This window comes from Helicoverpa zea, chromosome 25 (genome assembly GCF_022581195.2).
Source record: "Helicoverpa zea isolate HzStark_Cry1AcR chromosome 25, ilHelZeax1.1, whole genome shotgun sequence".
In the NCBI taxonomy this organism is placed as follows: domain Eukaryota; kingdom Metazoa; phylum Arthropoda; class Insecta; order Lepidoptera; family Noctuidae; genus Helicoverpa; species Helicoverpa zea.
In genome coordinates, this window is record NC_061476.1 from 2,631,734 (window position 1) to 2,649,654 (window position 17,921).

A 17,921-nucleotide genomic window follows, 5' to 3' on the forward strand; every position below is an offset into this window, starting at 1 on the left:
CCCGCGCCCTCATACTTGGGCGGTTGGTCCCAGTGCCGGCTTTAACTCTGCTAGCGCCCTGGGCGAGATTTCTACGGTGCCCCCATTCATAACCATACGAAAAACAGAGACATATGTAGTTACCGATTGCGCGAGCGAAGCGAGCGCGAATTCTTTTTTTTACAAGCTTTTATTACAAGTTACAAGCTTTTATTACAAGTTATTACAAGTAACAAGCTTTGATTTAATTTGCAATGTATGTATGTATGTATGTATGTACCTATGTGTGTTCGGGTGGAATTTTACAACTTAATTTTAAGGCACTTGCCCTCAACCGATTGAGCTGCAATTTTGCATACATGTTTAGTTTGGACGACAATGCATGTTAAGCTATGTGACGTCATCCTAAATCCAACATGGCTAAATATACAAGATGGCGGACTAGTTATTTTTAAAGTACCTATACAATATGGGTATCAAATGAAAGGGATTGACTAGTAGAACACATTGCACTTTACGAAATAAAAATCCAAGATGGCCGCCGCTACAAAATGGTGAATAACCTATTTTTTTCAATCCCATCCATATGGGTATCCAATGACAGGCAAGTAAAATAAAGTGCACTTTACCAAATCAAAACTAAAAAGTATAAAATAAATTGAGGTAAAAAAATCTTTAAAAACAAGCTTTTCTTTAAATGCGCTAAAAATAAAAAAATAATCTTTTACTGTAACTTTACTGATTTATGTTTTAAAAGCTTGTCGCGATTTTACTAAGAAAGTAAATACGAGTACTTAAATGTCGCGACAAACTTTTAAAACATAAATCAGTAAAGTTACAGTAAAAGTTATTTTTTTATTTTTAGCGCATTTAAATAAAAGCTTGTTTTTAAAGATTTTTTTTACCTCAATTTATTATAGTTAACAAGTCAAAGCAAAAATTACCTAAAATGTAGCCCAATCGTACATAAGTTATTGCTGGTTGGTGAATGCAAAAATACGGGAACACAGGTTCTGATTGCGCGAGCGAAGCGAGCGCGAAATTTTTTGTTATATTTTAGAACTCAAAACAAAAATGACTTAAAGTGTAGCCCAAACGTAGATAACTCTTTGTTGGTGTTGGCGCCTATGAATTAAAATTTTGGGACTTAAAGTAGTACCATAAATAGAAACTAGAAGTTACTTTCTTATTACTATAACTACAACTACTAAAAGAACTTAAAATTACTTATTACTACAACTACTAAAAGGACTTAAAAACGACGCTACCTTTTTGCTAGGGTAGACAAAAAAATGTTGAAAAATAAAAACAACTATAAAGTGAAGCAAGCCCGAAAAAGCTTTTTTGAAATTTGGATCACTAAAAGTCCTTAACATATATAGCCGCGAGCGAAGGGAGCGCGATTTTTTTTGAGTATTGGGACATTAAATCAAAAGAAGCTATATGTGAAAAAAATGCAAGTGTAAAGTAAAGAAACCGCGAGCGAAGCGAGCGCGAACATTTTTGAGTTTTGGGACATAAAAGTCTCTAACGCGCCCGGCATTGTATGACACATATATAATACATTAATTTGATTGAAATATCTTGGTCCAGGAGCGTACCGCGGTGCCCCTGAGCCTGCGGTGCCCGGGTTATTCGCACACCCTGCACCATAGGTTAAGGCGGCCCTGATGCTATCCATACATTTGGATACAGTTCTTGTAAGCTGCGATCTTTGATGAAATTTAAAACAAAAATAGGAGTAAAATTCTGATCAAGGATTGGTTGGGGGCTTATGTCCGGCGCCCTGGGCTGTCGCCCAACCGCGCCCTACCCTAAAGCCGCTACTGGTTGGTCCTTTACCCACTAGGCCACCACGACTTTTTCACATTTTTTACATCCTTTTATTTGCATTATATTATAATGGACCAGGTCGAAATAATAAGAAATTGATTTCGGTTTTGGAACTATAGGAGAAAGTCTACAAATGTTGTACAAGTATATCATAGAAGTTAGTTGTGGGATCTTGATATAAAACTGAGACAGTTGATATAAAACTTAAATGACTAGCTGTGTCCCGTGGCTTCACCTGCGTCTTGTGGTGTCGACCATACCACTGAGTACGATTATTTTAAATCGATTCATCCATCGACCAAGTAATGAGTTGGAGGCACGGTGGAAGCGTATAAGCTAGGTTTCTGTAATAAGATGCAATATTTTGCGAAATTCTACATAAAAGGCATATGATTTGAAAAGGTCATGCTATTTTGCTGTCACTTCTGCTATAGCTTCCGCTGTCCGCTATTCCGCAATCGCTTCCTAAGTGATATCGTGCTAAGGGTTCGTAACACCAGTTTGGCGAGGCGTGCGAGTCACTTGTCAATGTTACCCGAATGGCTCTCAGATCCCTTTATTATCCTAGAAGGCAAACAAGTCCGGTAAAAAACGGCAAGTAGAAAGATTACAAACTCCTTTGTCTTCTTAACATAAAAAGCAGAATTTAAAAACATTCAAAGACTATATTTTTGACTTCTGTCATTTTCTGGGAAATTTTCGACAATTTACAAGAAATAATATTTTTTCTAGACAGTTATATTATTAATTTAAATGGCATCATCTCGTCAGCAGTCGTTCAGACACAGTGGGGGTCCATCTCCTCAGGATTTTGATCATTTCTTCCCATGGGCGTGTTCTCAACTTGGGGTCGATGCCACCATCATCGTCTTCAAAGGTCACCAGTGTTAGTATTTGGACCTTTTTCCTTACTACCTGACATTAATAGTTTTAGCTTATTAGCTCTCCTGCAGACAGTGCAAATCATACATTTTTCATGACCCAAAACAGACTCTTTGTACCCAGTTATCTTAGAGTTCCTTGTTTTAGAACAGCCCACTGATCACGTATACATACATATAGAAGGCTTGTTACAATACTTTTCATCTTTATCATATTCACCAGCAGCTAGAACACCGATATCTGAATGGTGGAAGTAGTGTAGCAAAGTAAGATTATTTTGATAAGATATATACATAAATTATCAACTTCATGCTGTTACAGCTCAATATCATAGCGTGTCAGGCAGAGAATCAAAGTCTAAACCAAAAGGCAAACCTAAGCCACATCTAGATTCAGCCACAGATTTAGACGATACGTCAGACGAGCTGTCTCCTATACTGGAGAAAGCAATGATCTTATCCATCAGACCGGTCTATGTTCAAACAATATATGATGAATATATGGAGCTAGTACAGATAAAGTTTCTTAAAAATTATTATATACCGAGAGCGGTCATGACTGTCCTTGCTCTTATGCTTCCATACCATAAAACACTGTCTTCGATTGTATTCAATAGTGGAGTAAATGCGGAAGTAATGTATGAGATATCACAGTTCTTACCAACATCTCACATCACGGAATTGTGTCTTGATTACACTTTCGTGCCTGAAGGGAACTACTACTTACTCTTAAATAATGAGGTTTTGAAACATCTATCTGTAGCAAAATGTAAAATTAATGATGATATAGTGAAATATATTGCTGAAAAGTTAACTACTCCTTGTCCAGCTTCAAAAACGCTGTCAGCATTGAACTTGTCGACTAACAAAATAACAGATATTGGTGTAAAATATTTGGCAGAAATGCTTCGATCTAACAGACGTCTCTGCTACTTAAACTTAGCAGATAACATGATTACCGATGATGGAGCAAACAGCCTTTTTGACACATTACTAGAGTTCACTTTAACTGACAAAGAAACTTTCGAAAGAAATAAGAGACTTATGACTTACTTAAGAGCTAAAGCCGACTTAATTCAGAAAACTCTAAAAGAACTACAATCTGGGGATTTCGACAGAAAGAGTGCTCAAAGGAAAAAGGTAGTCAAGCAGACATTGCCGACAAAAAAGAAAACGCTTGATAAAGATCCGTCTGGAACAGCTGCCAAAAGCTTTCCTAACGTGGAGACGCATTTTTTTGAGAGAGCTGAGCTCGCGGCTGAGACTATGCTCGGACCCTTCAAAGATCCCTTCTGTTTAGAAAGCACTGTGAGGAGAGATGATAAACTATACTGCTTTGGCAATAATACTCTAGCTTATTTGAACTTAGCTTACAACAATATCACGTACAGTAGCCTTAAGAAGTTGTGTGAAGTTGTGACAACACAGAACGTTTTAGGAAGAAAGCCTAAAGGTTTAGTCAATTTGAGACTGGAAGGTAATTATTTGCCTAAATCATGTCCCGAATTATCTCAAATTGACAAAATACTGAAGGCTGAGTTGCCCATTCTGAAGAGAAATTCAGAAATTTCCAAAAGGAGAACCAGTACCAGAAGATAAATATCAGAATATGCTATTCGTATTTTAAGATATACCTAGTTTGTTGATATTGTAAGTTTTTAGATTTATGATGAATTTAAGATTTTCTTATTATGTCTTCATTTATAACTATGTTAATTGTATTATTTCTATAGACTTTTAATTTCGATTGTCTAATTAATATATAACTTGTTTTAATGGCTATTTTTAGATTCTCCTAATTTACATTAATTTGTTTTACGCTTAATTTTAGTTTGATATGTAATTTTAGATACTATTGTAGTGATAATTTCGATAGTTTCAATAAAGTTTGTTATTCGCAGTCATTTGTTTAATCTTTTCCGTAAGAGAAAAGTAATTGAATAAGGAACCAGCGTTTTACATGGGGCTACCTTTTTGAACTTCTTAACCAAAATTGATGACTCATCAAAATGACTGGCTTCTACAAAATTACCTACGCATTAAATTGCGAGCGCTAAGATGTGAATTGTACCAGTGAAATCCTAAATAAATGGTTACCACTTGTGTCATGGAGGTAGCAGCACCAATTTGTTTAAGTTCCACATATTCCTAATCAGTAATTACCACTAAAATGCTAATGATGATATAACGGCCCAACTAGCACACTAGTGGAAATAGCAGCCTATTTTGCAACTGTTAGCTGTACAGTAGTGCTTTAGGGGTTCCGAAAGTAACTCTAAGTTCTACTATTGCTTCCGTAGCTGCTCATAGCTGTAGATATCACTTAAGGCAGCAGAAACTGAACCAAATGGCACTCTAGGTTTTACAAGAGATCATTCTACAACCCATTTGCAGCCTACGTCTTTAAAAGAGAGTTCAAACAATTATGTTAAAGGTTAAAGCTGCTAAAGAGTTTCTATGGCCGCTGATGTACGCGTTAGAACTGCATAAAGACTCTAATTGTAGACTTTTTAACGGAACTGTATAAAACTTTATCACTTTTCTGCCACTAAAGGTTCCATTGCAGAAGTGATTTGTTCTTTTGTGCAGACTTAAGTAGGAATTTGATCCTCTGTTCTACTTATAGCCACATTGAGGTTCCACAATAGAAGCAGGAGGTTAATAGACATTGCCTGCTCATTTGGATACATTCTGTTATTTTATTCATAAACACAAGCAAGGGTCCCGTAGATTTTGTTTTCTCAATTACTGATAACGAATCAGTTACAGAGGAAAAATAATGTTTGTTTTGAAGTAATAAAAAACTTATAACAAAAAATATGTATTTATTCAAGAATATAAAAAAAAATCAGTAGCTCCATTTATTTACTCTCAAGTATAGTGAAACACTCCGTTTTTTCCATTTAGATGGACAGATGCAAAGTTCTTGTTTATTTTGTTGTGCATTAAAAGTTTGAATTATTTTGAACGGTACTCTGAAAACAAGGTAACATATGGTACTTAAGTGTTAAACAATTAACAATAATATATCATCGTATTATAGAGTTTCCAACGACTTCTACGGATCTCTAAACAAGTAGCCATTAATAGTGTGGTTTGATATCTGCAGTATCACAGTGCAGACTTAAACTGCAATAGAGGTACAGATATTACTTGGACCTTCAGAAGAGTGAAGCTTAGCGCTATGACGCGCAGAGAGGAGTTTTTAAGGTGGAAGTTGCAACTTAAAGCTGCTTTCAATGGACGCCATGTTTACAAGATAATTATTTATTAGTAGTCGAGAAATTTATAGGTTTTTATCGCATTTGTAGTAAAATATATCTAAATATCGAACAAGCAACTTACTAAAAACGAATGTAGTCCAGTATGTAATTTCAATATCGTGTAGGTATGTGATACAAAAATATTTATGTAATAATAATTTATATATTTTACGATATTCTGAGGTAATTATTGAGGCGCGTTAAAAATACATCAACAATATCAACTATATTCACGATAAACTGATCTGCGTTTGTAGCTACTTACCATATAATACAAAATATAGCTCAAAAACACTTACCTTCACTTAATATTTATTTGTATTCAGTAATGTCTGAATCAGGAACAACAAATATATTTTATAAATGAGAGACAAGGTGAACGATCAGTGAAGTTTTCTTCATTCGACTAAATTTTTCATTCATTCAATTATCGCCATAAGAGCTTTAGTATGGTGTTAATTATTAGTTGCCGCTCCTGTATCGCTTTTATGCCTCTACTATGAAGTTCTAATGGAACTATAGACTGCAAAAAGTTGTGCCCCTTTGGCTGCAAAGCTGCTGCATAAGGTCTGTAGAGCATGCTCTGGCGCTTGATCTTGGCACCTTTGGTAATAATCGGATTGGCTCTAAAGCTCTTAAGCAACAGTTTTGTGCTACTTGGGGGTCCACGGACTAACGAAAGATGAGCGGAGATGTCACAATGCAGGTAGGTCAAGCGCCTTCTTCTAGATCAAATACGTACGGTGGGCATGACCAAAACGATCAGAAGTAACAAAACATTCAGGTTCTTTGGGACATCTACGATTTATGATATGTATTACAAAAAATGGTCGTGTCCAAAGCAAACGTACAAGGACGAAAACCTCATCCGCATTTTGGCGCGCTACTTAGGCGATTTTCCGTTATGGCACCTCCGCTAATAATAATTTTGTTCTCTAAGTGCTATCCTCATAGTATATACCCATATGTCTACCGATGGGGGTAGAAGTCGCGGTCTCCAATACCTGTCCTGGGGACTTGCGGTGAGACCAGAAGATACGTTTTTTAGCCAGCGGAAGAGTGCGATTGGGCAGAGGAAGCTAATGTGCTGTATTTGCTACTTGAGCTACGAGCCAGGGATACCTACACCATAAACGCATCTTGTGGATTCGCTGTTATTTCTGATCTCAAACGAAAGTTGGGGGCAGAGGTAACAGCAAGTAAATGAAACGATAAATAAATGAACACTTCTTTAATTAAGACTAAAGAAACATCTAAAATTATAGTCAAATCTAAAAATTAAAATAATCTAAATTATAGAACAACAAGACGTTTGCCAACGGTCTGTAAAATATTTATTACACTTGCTCTCATTAGACGGTTGGATCCATCGCTTGATGGCTTGACGCAGTAAGCTGTATTTCATGGCATACGTCACAGTGCTTAGACTATGTTCACGACCGATCGAGTAACACTTTTTTATATTTTTTAAATGTTTTATATTAAAATGAAACCAAATGTAAATTAAGGTAAGTCTAAAATTAACAATACAACTAAAAATTAAGTAATTATAAATAAACCATCTAAATTAAAAGTCTATAGAAATTGCATTAAAAATAACATAATATTCTAAACGGAGGCTAATATTATAAAATTAAACCTAAATTGCCGTATAGCTAAAAACCTTCAAACTAAAACATGGATTAGCAATAGTATGTCACCAGACTAAGACATTTAAGACGGCTTCGAGCTGTTCTTAGAACTAACAACTTTCTTCTTATTTACTTCTGATGGTCTTTTATACGAAGCCAAACCAGCCTCGAGAATATTATCAATCATTTCCAACTCTGTACAAGCTTCAGGCAAATAGTTACCTTCGATCCTCACATTGATCAAACCGTGTGGACTTCTACGTAAAATATTTTGTGTCATTACAACATCACGCAGTCTCTTAAGACTGCTGTATGTCAGGTTGTTATAAGCAAGGTTTAAATATGCCAATTTATTATTCCCAAAACAATACACTTTATTTTCTCGCGTTTCTGTGTGGTCTGCACCAAAGGGATCATCGAAAGGTCCTAAGATACCTTCAGCAATAACTCCAGCTTTGTCCCAATGATGCTGCTCAATATCAGTCAAACTTCTGCCTACAATAGACAAAGAATGAACCTTTTCTTTCTTCTTACTAAGAGCTGGTTTCGTCGCTTTTCTTTTACTTTTTTTATCAAAATCATCCATTTGCACGCCCTGAATGTTTTTGAGAATAAGCTGTTTTTTCGCTCGTAAGTATTTCATTCGGTTCTTGTTTCTTTCAACCGTTTCTCGATCTGTTAGAGGAAATTCTAATAACATGTCAAAGATTTTACTTACTCCATCATCTGTGATCATATTGTCAGATAAATTTAAGTAAGTGAGGTGTCTATTGTACCGCAATAAGTTTGCTATATGCTTCGCACCAACATCAGTGATTCTGTTTGTTGCCAAATTTAATGCAGACAGTGACTTTGAAGCTGCGCATGGAGGGATTAACTTTGCAGCAATATTTTTCACTACAGCGTCATTTATTTTGCATTTTGATAAAGAAAGATATTTTATAATTCCTTTGTTTAAGAGAATGTGATAATTTGCCTCAACGAGCGTAGTACCGTCAAGACATACTTCAGTGATGTTCGTTGTCGGCAAAAACCTTTCTATTTCATGAATTACACCTGCAGTTAGTCCACTATTGATTACAAGCGTTGTTAATGTTTTCTGGTACGGTAGTATAAAACCAATGATTTTCATAACCGTTCTGGGTATTTCAGTGTTTTTCAGAAACTTTATTTGTACCAAATGCAAGAAGTCATTATAAGTTGTTTCGATGTAGACAGGTTTTTGAAGCATATTTATACCTTTGGCAAATCCTGAACCAATATCTGCGCCCCCTGTGAGGCTCTCTGGTTCAGAAAGTGTTTCACTAGCTACTTTAGTTTTGCCACTGGCTTTAGTTTTTTGACGTTCCGTAGACGTTCTTAGATATTGACCTGTAAATAAGATTACAGTGCAATATTATGATCCTTATTAAATAAGACATGAATATGGATATACAAAGTATGGTGTTCTGTAAGTTAAAGAAACTCGGTTGGTACTCGGTTCAGTTACTCACTTTGGAAGGTCCTTGTTATAATGACAGTCGCATCTACAGACAATTGGAAACAGGCCCAAGGCAGATAATTATCGAAGTCCTCTGGTAGTGGACGATCAGCGACTAGGTGGCGGCTATGCTTCTCCATTTAAAACAAAATAATATTTAGAAAATATAATCGTCAGTATAGATCGTATCGAAAATTACGTGAAAATGACGGGTGTCAAAAAGAATCTGTCGTGTATTTTTTTACTGGATTAAAACCTCCTTTACACAAAACCTTAATGCTGGTATGTGTGATGAATTTATCATTCAAATGTTTTACTATAATAAAGAAACTAAATCACAATATTGGCCTGGAACAGTGACGAAATAGTTACTTCTTTGGGCCTCACACTTAAAACCCGTCTGTTATCATTCTTAGTAAAAATCATCAAAGATTCGTTGGTACCAAAACAAGAAAGAAGTATGTCTACCTCAAAGACAAAACCAAGATGAATAAAAAAGTATTAATAGAAATGTTGACCTCTGTCATCATTAATATTCTATCAAAGTCTTTGTATGACATAAAGTCATCAACCATTTTTTATATATTTTAGATAATTAAATTAAATATTTTCTTAATTATACTAATATCATGATAGATCCTGGACAATGGATGCACATGCACATGCAGGCGAACACTCACAATCATCCAAGCCCAACTGATTTCGACACTTATCTGCCATGGGCTTGCAACCAGATGGCTGTTGAACTGAGGATTGTCGTTACCAGAACAGCTATGAGTAAGTATTTCCGTCAGTCCACATATATTACCTACATACATGTGCCTCAACACAGAAAATAATAAAATACAATGTGAAAAAGTGTTCTTGAGTGAACACACTGATTCCTATATGAATAAGGATCTGCGGGAGGTTGCATAGGCCATATATGCGAACTTTTGTACTTCCCATGTATATTAAGTTTTCAATTACTACAGGTGAATATGTAAGCGTTGTAGCAAGCGATCGCACCAAAATAAGGAAACCAAAAAAAGCCAAGAAACGGTCTCCATCAGAAGACGGTAGTTCCCAAAGTTCCAGCGGCAATTATAACATCCCGTCACTTGTCTCCGGAGCCGACGATATCGTCAACATACATGCAATCTATGATCAGTTCATGAACCTAGTACAAATCAAATTTCTAAAAAACAAGTACATACCAAGAGAAGTAATTAAAATAATAACACTTCTAGTCCCAATGTATAAATACTTGACATCTATTACGATCGACTGTGGCTTGCAAGTGGGCACGATCTACGACATATCTCAACTCCTACCTGTATCTAAAGTCACAGAATTATGTTTAGATAATACGGATGTTGTTGAAGCTAATTATTACATTCTATTGAATGAGCCTATCCTAAAACATTTATCCTTAGCAAAATGTAATCTTAATGATGAAGTTGTTAGACTGATAGCTGAAAGAATTGTTTATCCTTGTCCTGCGTCTAAATCATTAACCGTGCTTAACTTGTCGACTAACGAAATCACAGACGTTGGTGCAAAATACTTAGCAGAAGCATTACGTTCAAACCGACGTCTCGCCTACTTAAATCTATCTGACAACCAGATTACCGACATAGGAGCAGGTTACATTTTTGACATATTAATAGAATTTCCCCTAACCAGCCAGGAAACGTTCGATAAAAAATCAAGGCTTATGATATACTTGAAAGAGAAGAAGGACTTATTTCTCATTACTATTAACGATCTCAGAGTAATGGACAGTGAAAAGAAGGCAACAAAAAAAGGTAAGGCTGTTAAATCACAAGCGTCGACCACAATGAAGAGGAAGCAATCAACGCCCTTCAGGGATAAAAGTTCAACACATGCAGATGCTGGCATGTCGCTCAATGAAAGAGCAGAAGCGATAGTCCAGGAACTGATGGGACCCTTGTTCGATCCCTTCGATCGTAATAACACTGTTATGCGAGACGATGAACTCTGTTGTCGTGGTAATAACACTCTCTGTTATCTGAACATAGCTTTCAATGATCTTACTATTGCCAGCGTGGTGAAGTTGCGAGATGTGCTGGTGGCGCAGAAAGAGATGAATAGGAATCCAAAGGGTCTGGTTAACGTTAGGCTGGAAGGTAACTATTTGCCTGTACGATGTGCAGAGATGCAAGATATTGATGCAATGCTCGAGGCTAATTTGTCAACCTTCAAGAGAACATCTATTGTTAAAAAGAAAACTGCTAGGAGTACCCCCAGCAAGAGCAGCAGTTAATTAATTTTAATCATTTCTATTTTTAATCAATTATGATAGTTTTCTATATTAATTGATTTCGTATTTTGTGTTGTAGATCTAATCATTATGTCTAATATATTTTTATTAATTTAGATATTAGAAAATCGTAAATTAGATATTTTATTAATAATTTAGATAGTACTTATCTTATTTTAATGCTTACTATAATTTTAGATATGACCTAATCATGAACGATGCAAGTACTGAGGGTACTTGTAATTTAATATTAACTTAACATAATTTTAGATTTACCTACTAATTTTAATTTTAGATTTAATTTCAATTATTATACTTAATTTTAATTAAAGTAATATATTCCACCACCTTTTTTTTATTTAAACAAAACAAGTTATAGGTATTGCTCATACCGCTTTTAGAATAGAAATTTTTTTGATCCATTTTCTTCCCATCCACAAGGTACGTGGCCAGGTTTGCATGCGACAGGTTTTTTTGCCGTGTTGACTCGTAAAATCAAGCGGCCAAATGCGAGGATGTGAAAGTAAACTTACAGATCTTAGTTTTTGTAACATACCTAAGCAAGCTTCATAGCAAATCTAACCGTATCTAAACAAAACCAAACAATTCTAGACATTTAACCGGGTAATTGTCCTCAATTCTTACCAGCAGCCTAAAAATTCGCGCTCAAAAAGTATAACCCGCGCTCACTAACAAATCAGTGTGGTAGTGAATCTTATACCAAAACCGTTCATTCGTGAAGAATTCTTACCAACGACCCATAACAAAACCGGCAATCGTTATTCGTCCTCAATTCTTACCAACAGCCAAAAAATTCGCGCTCAAAAAAGTGTAACCCTCACTAACAAATCAGTGTGGTAGTGAATAGCGACGTAAGTGCGGGGGCGAGGCGCGGGGCGGGGGTCGCGCGTCGATATTCCCGCTCGCTCGGAAGCCATCTTAAAATATAAGTGCCTCCCGCGCCCCTCGCCTCCTTAGACGCTCGCTTTTTCAAACTCCGCCGGTGTGCGGTGTGGGGTAGTCAACATTTTGTTGTGGATTGGGTTATTTTTAGTGTTTTTTTTTGTGTTAATTCGTGGTTTGATTGAATGTTGTTTGTCTAGCGATGGGACAGTTATGCGGTATTGAAAGTAGTCATGAGGATTTTTTTTGGTGTCGCGTAATTTTGAATGGTGACCGAAAAGAAGCATGTTCTTTTGTTGAATATTTTGTTTGGATAATTTAATTTTACTGTCAAAATTGTTTCCGTTGTTGTTGAATTAAACGTAAAACGTAATAATAAAGGCAGTTAAGATAAATAAAAATAAATAAAGTGTCATTTATACGTTTTTTAAAACGTTTTCAACTAATTATTAAAGATAATTACTTCATCTTATCCATAAAAAACCGCCTCCATCATTATGCCCTTATTTTTAACTATTTGAGATCGATGTGTATGTACCACTAATTTTTTTTCAATATATCATCCCATAGGTAAGTATGCTTTATTTATGACGAGTTTGACAATCTATACTCGTCCATATAACTATCGCAATAAAGTTTAGTTTCTAGGATCAACTATCCCCCATAATCAGTTACAATTCATTTTCTCATAGCAAGCCTGAAATAACACAAACACTCACTGAACACAGTGTAAAATTATTTTGTAATAATCAGACACAAATTTTAACAATATATTTACTCTTTTCGGCATTCCAGTTTTGTAAAAAAATATTATTAACTGGTAACCAACCATAGAATCTAATTTCGCACAATATTCAATAACAACTTATATTTCCGCTAAACCCGATCTTGTAAATAAAGCAGATGATCCCAACGAGAGCGTTCTAGCTATTCAATTAAATTACACAGAGTTTAGCTAAATTCTCTAAATATTTCATCGCAATCTAAAGTACAAAGTTAGACAATAGATATTTATAACCACTTACCAAAGTTCCAAGCCGCTATATTTATTCAGTGGGCTGGAAACTTTTATATCTGAAATACGCATCTTAAAGATCATAAACTTGCCAAGTTGCCGTAGAGGCTGAATCAATACGGCATTAACGCACACACGCAAACTTACACTCACCGATGCAATGCAAAAACTATTGAAATGAAAATATAAGCTTACATTTACATCTGGTGCACGCACACAGAGACAGCTCAGGTGTATACATGAGCCGCGGTGCCTCCCCCCCCCCCTCTCACCCCCGCGCTGTTCCGTGCGCCTTAGACGTTGGCTTTTTACATGAGTATAAGCAGCCGGGCGGGAGTCGCAAACATTTGGTGTAACGCGGTTTCAGATGTAATTTTTTTAAATACTTTTTTGTAATTTTTATTCCCAGTCAATCGCACAAGTTCTCAATAAAAATGAAAGCTTAAACCCCTTGCACAAAATCTTGTAGAATATGTCGCTAATTCACAAAGCTATGGTCAAAACAGTACATTTCATAGAAATCAAGTTTGTAGTAGGTACTGAAGGCACACAAAAAGACACTTTTTATGGAGAAAAAAATATCAAAGAAATGTCCAAGACTGTCTCACCACCCTTCAACAAAAACCAGTTTTTTACAATCCGTATCTTAATTTTTATTTGTGTATCTGACAATCCCTTTATAAATACGACAGGTTTTGAAAAAAGCGAGGGACTTTGGATAGCCGTGTGGGAATTTGAGTTCGAAAATTGTATCTCTTGAACAATTCTTGGCCAACTTGTCTTGATAGAAGAATCAATCTAGTTTTTTTTGAAACCAGTTTGATTTATAAGAATTTATTTTATCAGGATTCGGGTTAACGTTGTATGGACTTCCAGTTTATTGGAGTTTTAGGGTCATGAGAACTAAGAGGTTATGAGAAAATATTCTTAGCTTTAGGGTTTTTGGTTTTAGAGTCTTCTGGGCAACAGGGTTTGACATTTCTTTGAGCAGTGTTGATTATGATTACAAGTTTTGTTTTTTTTTTTCTAAAGGTATGTAAGCAATCCTTTGAATGAATAGATAATTAAATACTCTCAAAATAATATTATATCCAAATTGAATTACACATATGACTGATTATCACAATCCTTTCTTTTAAAAAATAAAAAAATAATATAGTAAAAGAATTAAAAAAAAAACAGTAACAATTATAAAAAAAAGATTCACTTTTTGATCAAATCCCTCTTAATTGTTTATACTTTTTATTTGAATATAACACCCCATCAAACATAACAATTAACTTTTGAACAGGTTCAAGTTTTACATAAAAATTCCCACGTAGGCAGACTTGAACCAGTTTCTTTGAAATCTTTGGACACTCATTGTCATTTCTTAAGAACTTGACAATATCAAGTTGATGTAACCTGTTTTATGAGAAAATTGGGGTGACACAGGTGAATTTTGTGCATTTAAATAGAAAGCAATAAAAATAAAGTGAGTTTCGAGAAGGTTTTGGTCGTCAGTAACCTGTCAGTAGTGATTTGATAGTTAGAAGCGTTGGACTGTTAAAGTAGTAGTGAAGTTTATTTTGTAGTTTCGGTGTTTTTCTTGAAGTTATGGCAATGAAATTAGGAAGTGATGATATAATAAAAGTGACTGTCTGAAATAATGTGAGATGTGAAAGTGATATAAATGATGGTTAATCATGTAGCTTTGAAAAGTGATTTTGCATGAGTTATAAAAAAATGAAGTGTTAAAGTTAAGTGAATATAGGATAATACCGTAAGTCTTCTCCGTAATCTTATAAAACAGAAATGTAACTGACTATGTACTTGATACATGTACATAACATACATATATAGGCGTCATAACAATTGAAATTACGGTTTCGTACAATTTTAAATCGTATAAATATTACATTTGTGTACTATAGCAATCACACTAATTGCGCAATTCTATAAATAAATAACAACAGTCACCCACGCTATGGCATCCCATGAAAACAAAACCCAGATTACCAGACAAGTTAAAATTCATACGCGTCTCATATTATGAAAACAACGCAATACCCTAATTAGGCATTTAATTATAAATCCGCCATGAATTCTTAACCGACTAGACATATTAAAATTTCACTTCCCCCATCCTAACTACGCCTATAGCGTATCGCGAGGCCCCATCTCCGCTGTCTTTCTAAGGGGACCGCATAAAATAGTTATAGAGGGTAGGGGGAGCTACTTAACCGTTTTTAGGAGACACCCCGCCCGACGCAGAAACTCCCCGCTACTTCAACCCCATTTCCTGCTCCCAACCCCCTCAGCCAAGGGGTCGGGACGTACTATAACTATCGCATATATTTTTGCAAAATACAATTCTTACCGTGGGTTGACGATACCTGCGATTTTATAGTTGCGTTCCAAATTTAAATGCGCGCCGTTCATTGGTGTTTTTGTTTCTGTAGTTGTGTGCGGAGGGTGTTCGAAATTTGAATTCGGGTCGCGCGATTTAGTTTTAATTTGGCGGGTTTTTGGGTAGAAAAGGATGTTTTTGTTAGTGCGTATGAGTTTTGCATGATAAGTCAGCCCCTACGGAGGTGAACACTGATTTTTAATATGTAGGAATTTTATGAATCCCCAAGGGTAGGATTTCAAATTTTCTATAATAACTATGAATAGATAGTTTTGAAAATACATAAAAATATATTATCCTTCTAATATTATGTAGTTATCAGTCGCTATTGCAAGTGTAAGACTACCTATTGAAAGAATATCCATGGAGTTTCTTGCCTGTTCTTCTCCATGAGACCCAACTCTTTGGAACTGTTTACCTAGCTTCTGACGTTAGGTAAGAACTCGTTTTAGATCAATCTGTAAAGAAAACCCTTCGGCTCTCATGTTAACATGTTTGGTCGGTCAGAAGCCAGTAAGTCTGGCCACCAGTCTTACAAAAACGTATTCCTACTTGGTAGTAGCCGATTCTGACATGGCTGGGAAAAGGCTAGGTAGAGGTTAAAATATTTCTTTAGATTAACAATCAGTTCTTAACAGATATTTCTACAGTATCGTGTCCAGTGTGATTCATATAATCCATGTTTAATTTACTACTTATTAATAGAATATTGTTACATAAGAGCAACGGCTTCGTTTGGCGCAAATTAATTTCATATCGATAAAGGGAAAACTCACATAACTGTGTAGCACAGTTGGGAAGTCAAGAAAATTAGATATCGTTTTGACGTTTTTATTTTACGTATTATTCACGTAAAAATACCAGTTACACAATTGGTAAAATCGTCATCAATATTTATTTCAGAGCATAAAACACCATTAAACATTCTAGACTTTATCCCGATTCGGAATGTCGCTCTGAGCTGATGAAGTGTCTTCTGAGTATATACGTAGGTATTAAAGTATATAGTCAGGAACATGACGGTAGATTCACTTTCATGCCTTCGCAATTTTTCAGTTTATAGGTAAATTCGTCAGCTTTTAAACACTAACCATATATTATGGCCTTACTACAAAAACGTAAAACCCTGTTTTACACTTGTCTAAAAAAAATTTGGCTGCAAAAGAACCATATGTCAACGTCATAATTTGACATTTTTTTAGACAAGGCTTAAACTGACATTAAAAAGTTTTTGTGGTAAAGGCGCGGCTCCACCGCGGTGCACGGAGAGGCTACGCACGTGTATTAAGCTTCGCTTTGTAAGAAAATGTATGTGGTTGTGTCCACTGCAACCCACGGAGAGGCTACGCATGAATTGACGTCATTGATACACGCGTGGCTTGCTCGAATAGGCGGTTACATAGCTCAACGCTGTCAACGTGGGTCTACGTTTCCACTGGAGTACTCGAATAAGACCCACGACTATGTACAGCTCGGTTATCGCAGAGCAGTTGTTGTAAGCGGTTACGTAGCTCAACGATGTCAGCGTGGGTCTACCCGTGCGCCGTGCCACGCTATACATAGTCGTGGGTCATATTAGTGTACTTCAGTGGAAACGTAGACCCACGTTGTCAAACAAATGAATACACGCAGCTAAAATGCGTCGCGTGTCCGTGCACAGCGTGCACTGCGGTGGAGCCGCGCCTTAACACGGATAGAATCTAGTAGTGGATGATTATACTTAATCCATAGAGAATTGCTCCTATTAAATTGACAGTGATAAATCCATACGTTCTATATTAAATATTCAGAATTTCACCTTTGATATTTTTTGCAAAAAACGCCTTGGCCAGTTACTCAGCCATTGATGTCCATAATTTTACAAACAAAACATTTTAACTTCATGACAGCGTGACGAGTGACAGAGAGACCCTTAAAGAAATTGGCAATCCTATGAGGAAGAAGAAAATATATAGGTTGAATCGGGATACAATACAAATTGATATATATTTATTTATTCAATAAATTATTACCTAAGTTAACATCGTATGAGGCGTGATCTCATCATTCACGCTAATAATATACTTACCTGAAAGAATATTTTTTTGTCTTTGTTTAGTCCTAAAGTTCTTTCGATTCAATTTCAAATGTGAGTGACGTAGGTACTTAAATTGCTTTTTGTTTTTTTTTTTTCATTTACATGTAACCTTGGGCTCCAATCGTTGCATTCACCTAACATTTCCATCTTCAAAGAATGATCCTGTCTACACGATTCATAATCCTACATTTATGCCACAGCCATAGT

General features: G+C 35.8%; 3 protein-coding genes across 3 annotated transcripts; 2 read left to right on the forward strand and 1 right to left on the reverse strand.

The window, feature by feature from the left end:
• Positions 1-2,565: 2,565 nt before the first annotated feature.
• Positions 2,566-4,292, forward strand: LOC124642559. Its single transcript, XM_047180987.1, has 2 exons — positions 2,566-2,698; positions 3,016-4,292. The coding sequence occupies exons 1-2, from the start codon at positions 2,566-2,568 to the stop codon at positions 4,290-4,292; spliced, it is 1,410 nt and encodes a 469-aa protein (XP_047036943.1).
• A 3,377-nt stretch (positions 4,293-7,669) lies between these two features.
• LOC124642558 (leucine-rich repeat-containing protein 71-like) lies at positions 7,670-9,207 on the reverse strand. The gene is made up of 2 exons (XM_047180986.1): positions 9,081-9,207; positions 7,670-8,958 (listed from the first exon to the last, which is right to left on the reverse strand). Exons 1-2 carry the CDS (start codon positions 9,205-9,207, stop codon positions 7,670-7,672), a joined length of 1,416 nt encoding a protein of 471 aa, XP_047036942.1.
• Positions 9,208-9,696: 489 nt separating this feature from the next.
• On the forward strand, positions 9,697-11,333 carry LOC124642695. The gene is made up of 2 exons (XM_047181296.1): positions 9,697-9,844; positions 10,042-11,333. The coding sequence occupies exons 1-2, from the start codon at positions 9,697-9,699 to the stop codon at positions 11,331-11,333; spliced, it is 1,440 nt and encodes a 479-aa protein (XP_047037252.1).
• The last annotated feature ends 6,588 nt before the right edge of the window (positions 11,334-17,921 follow it).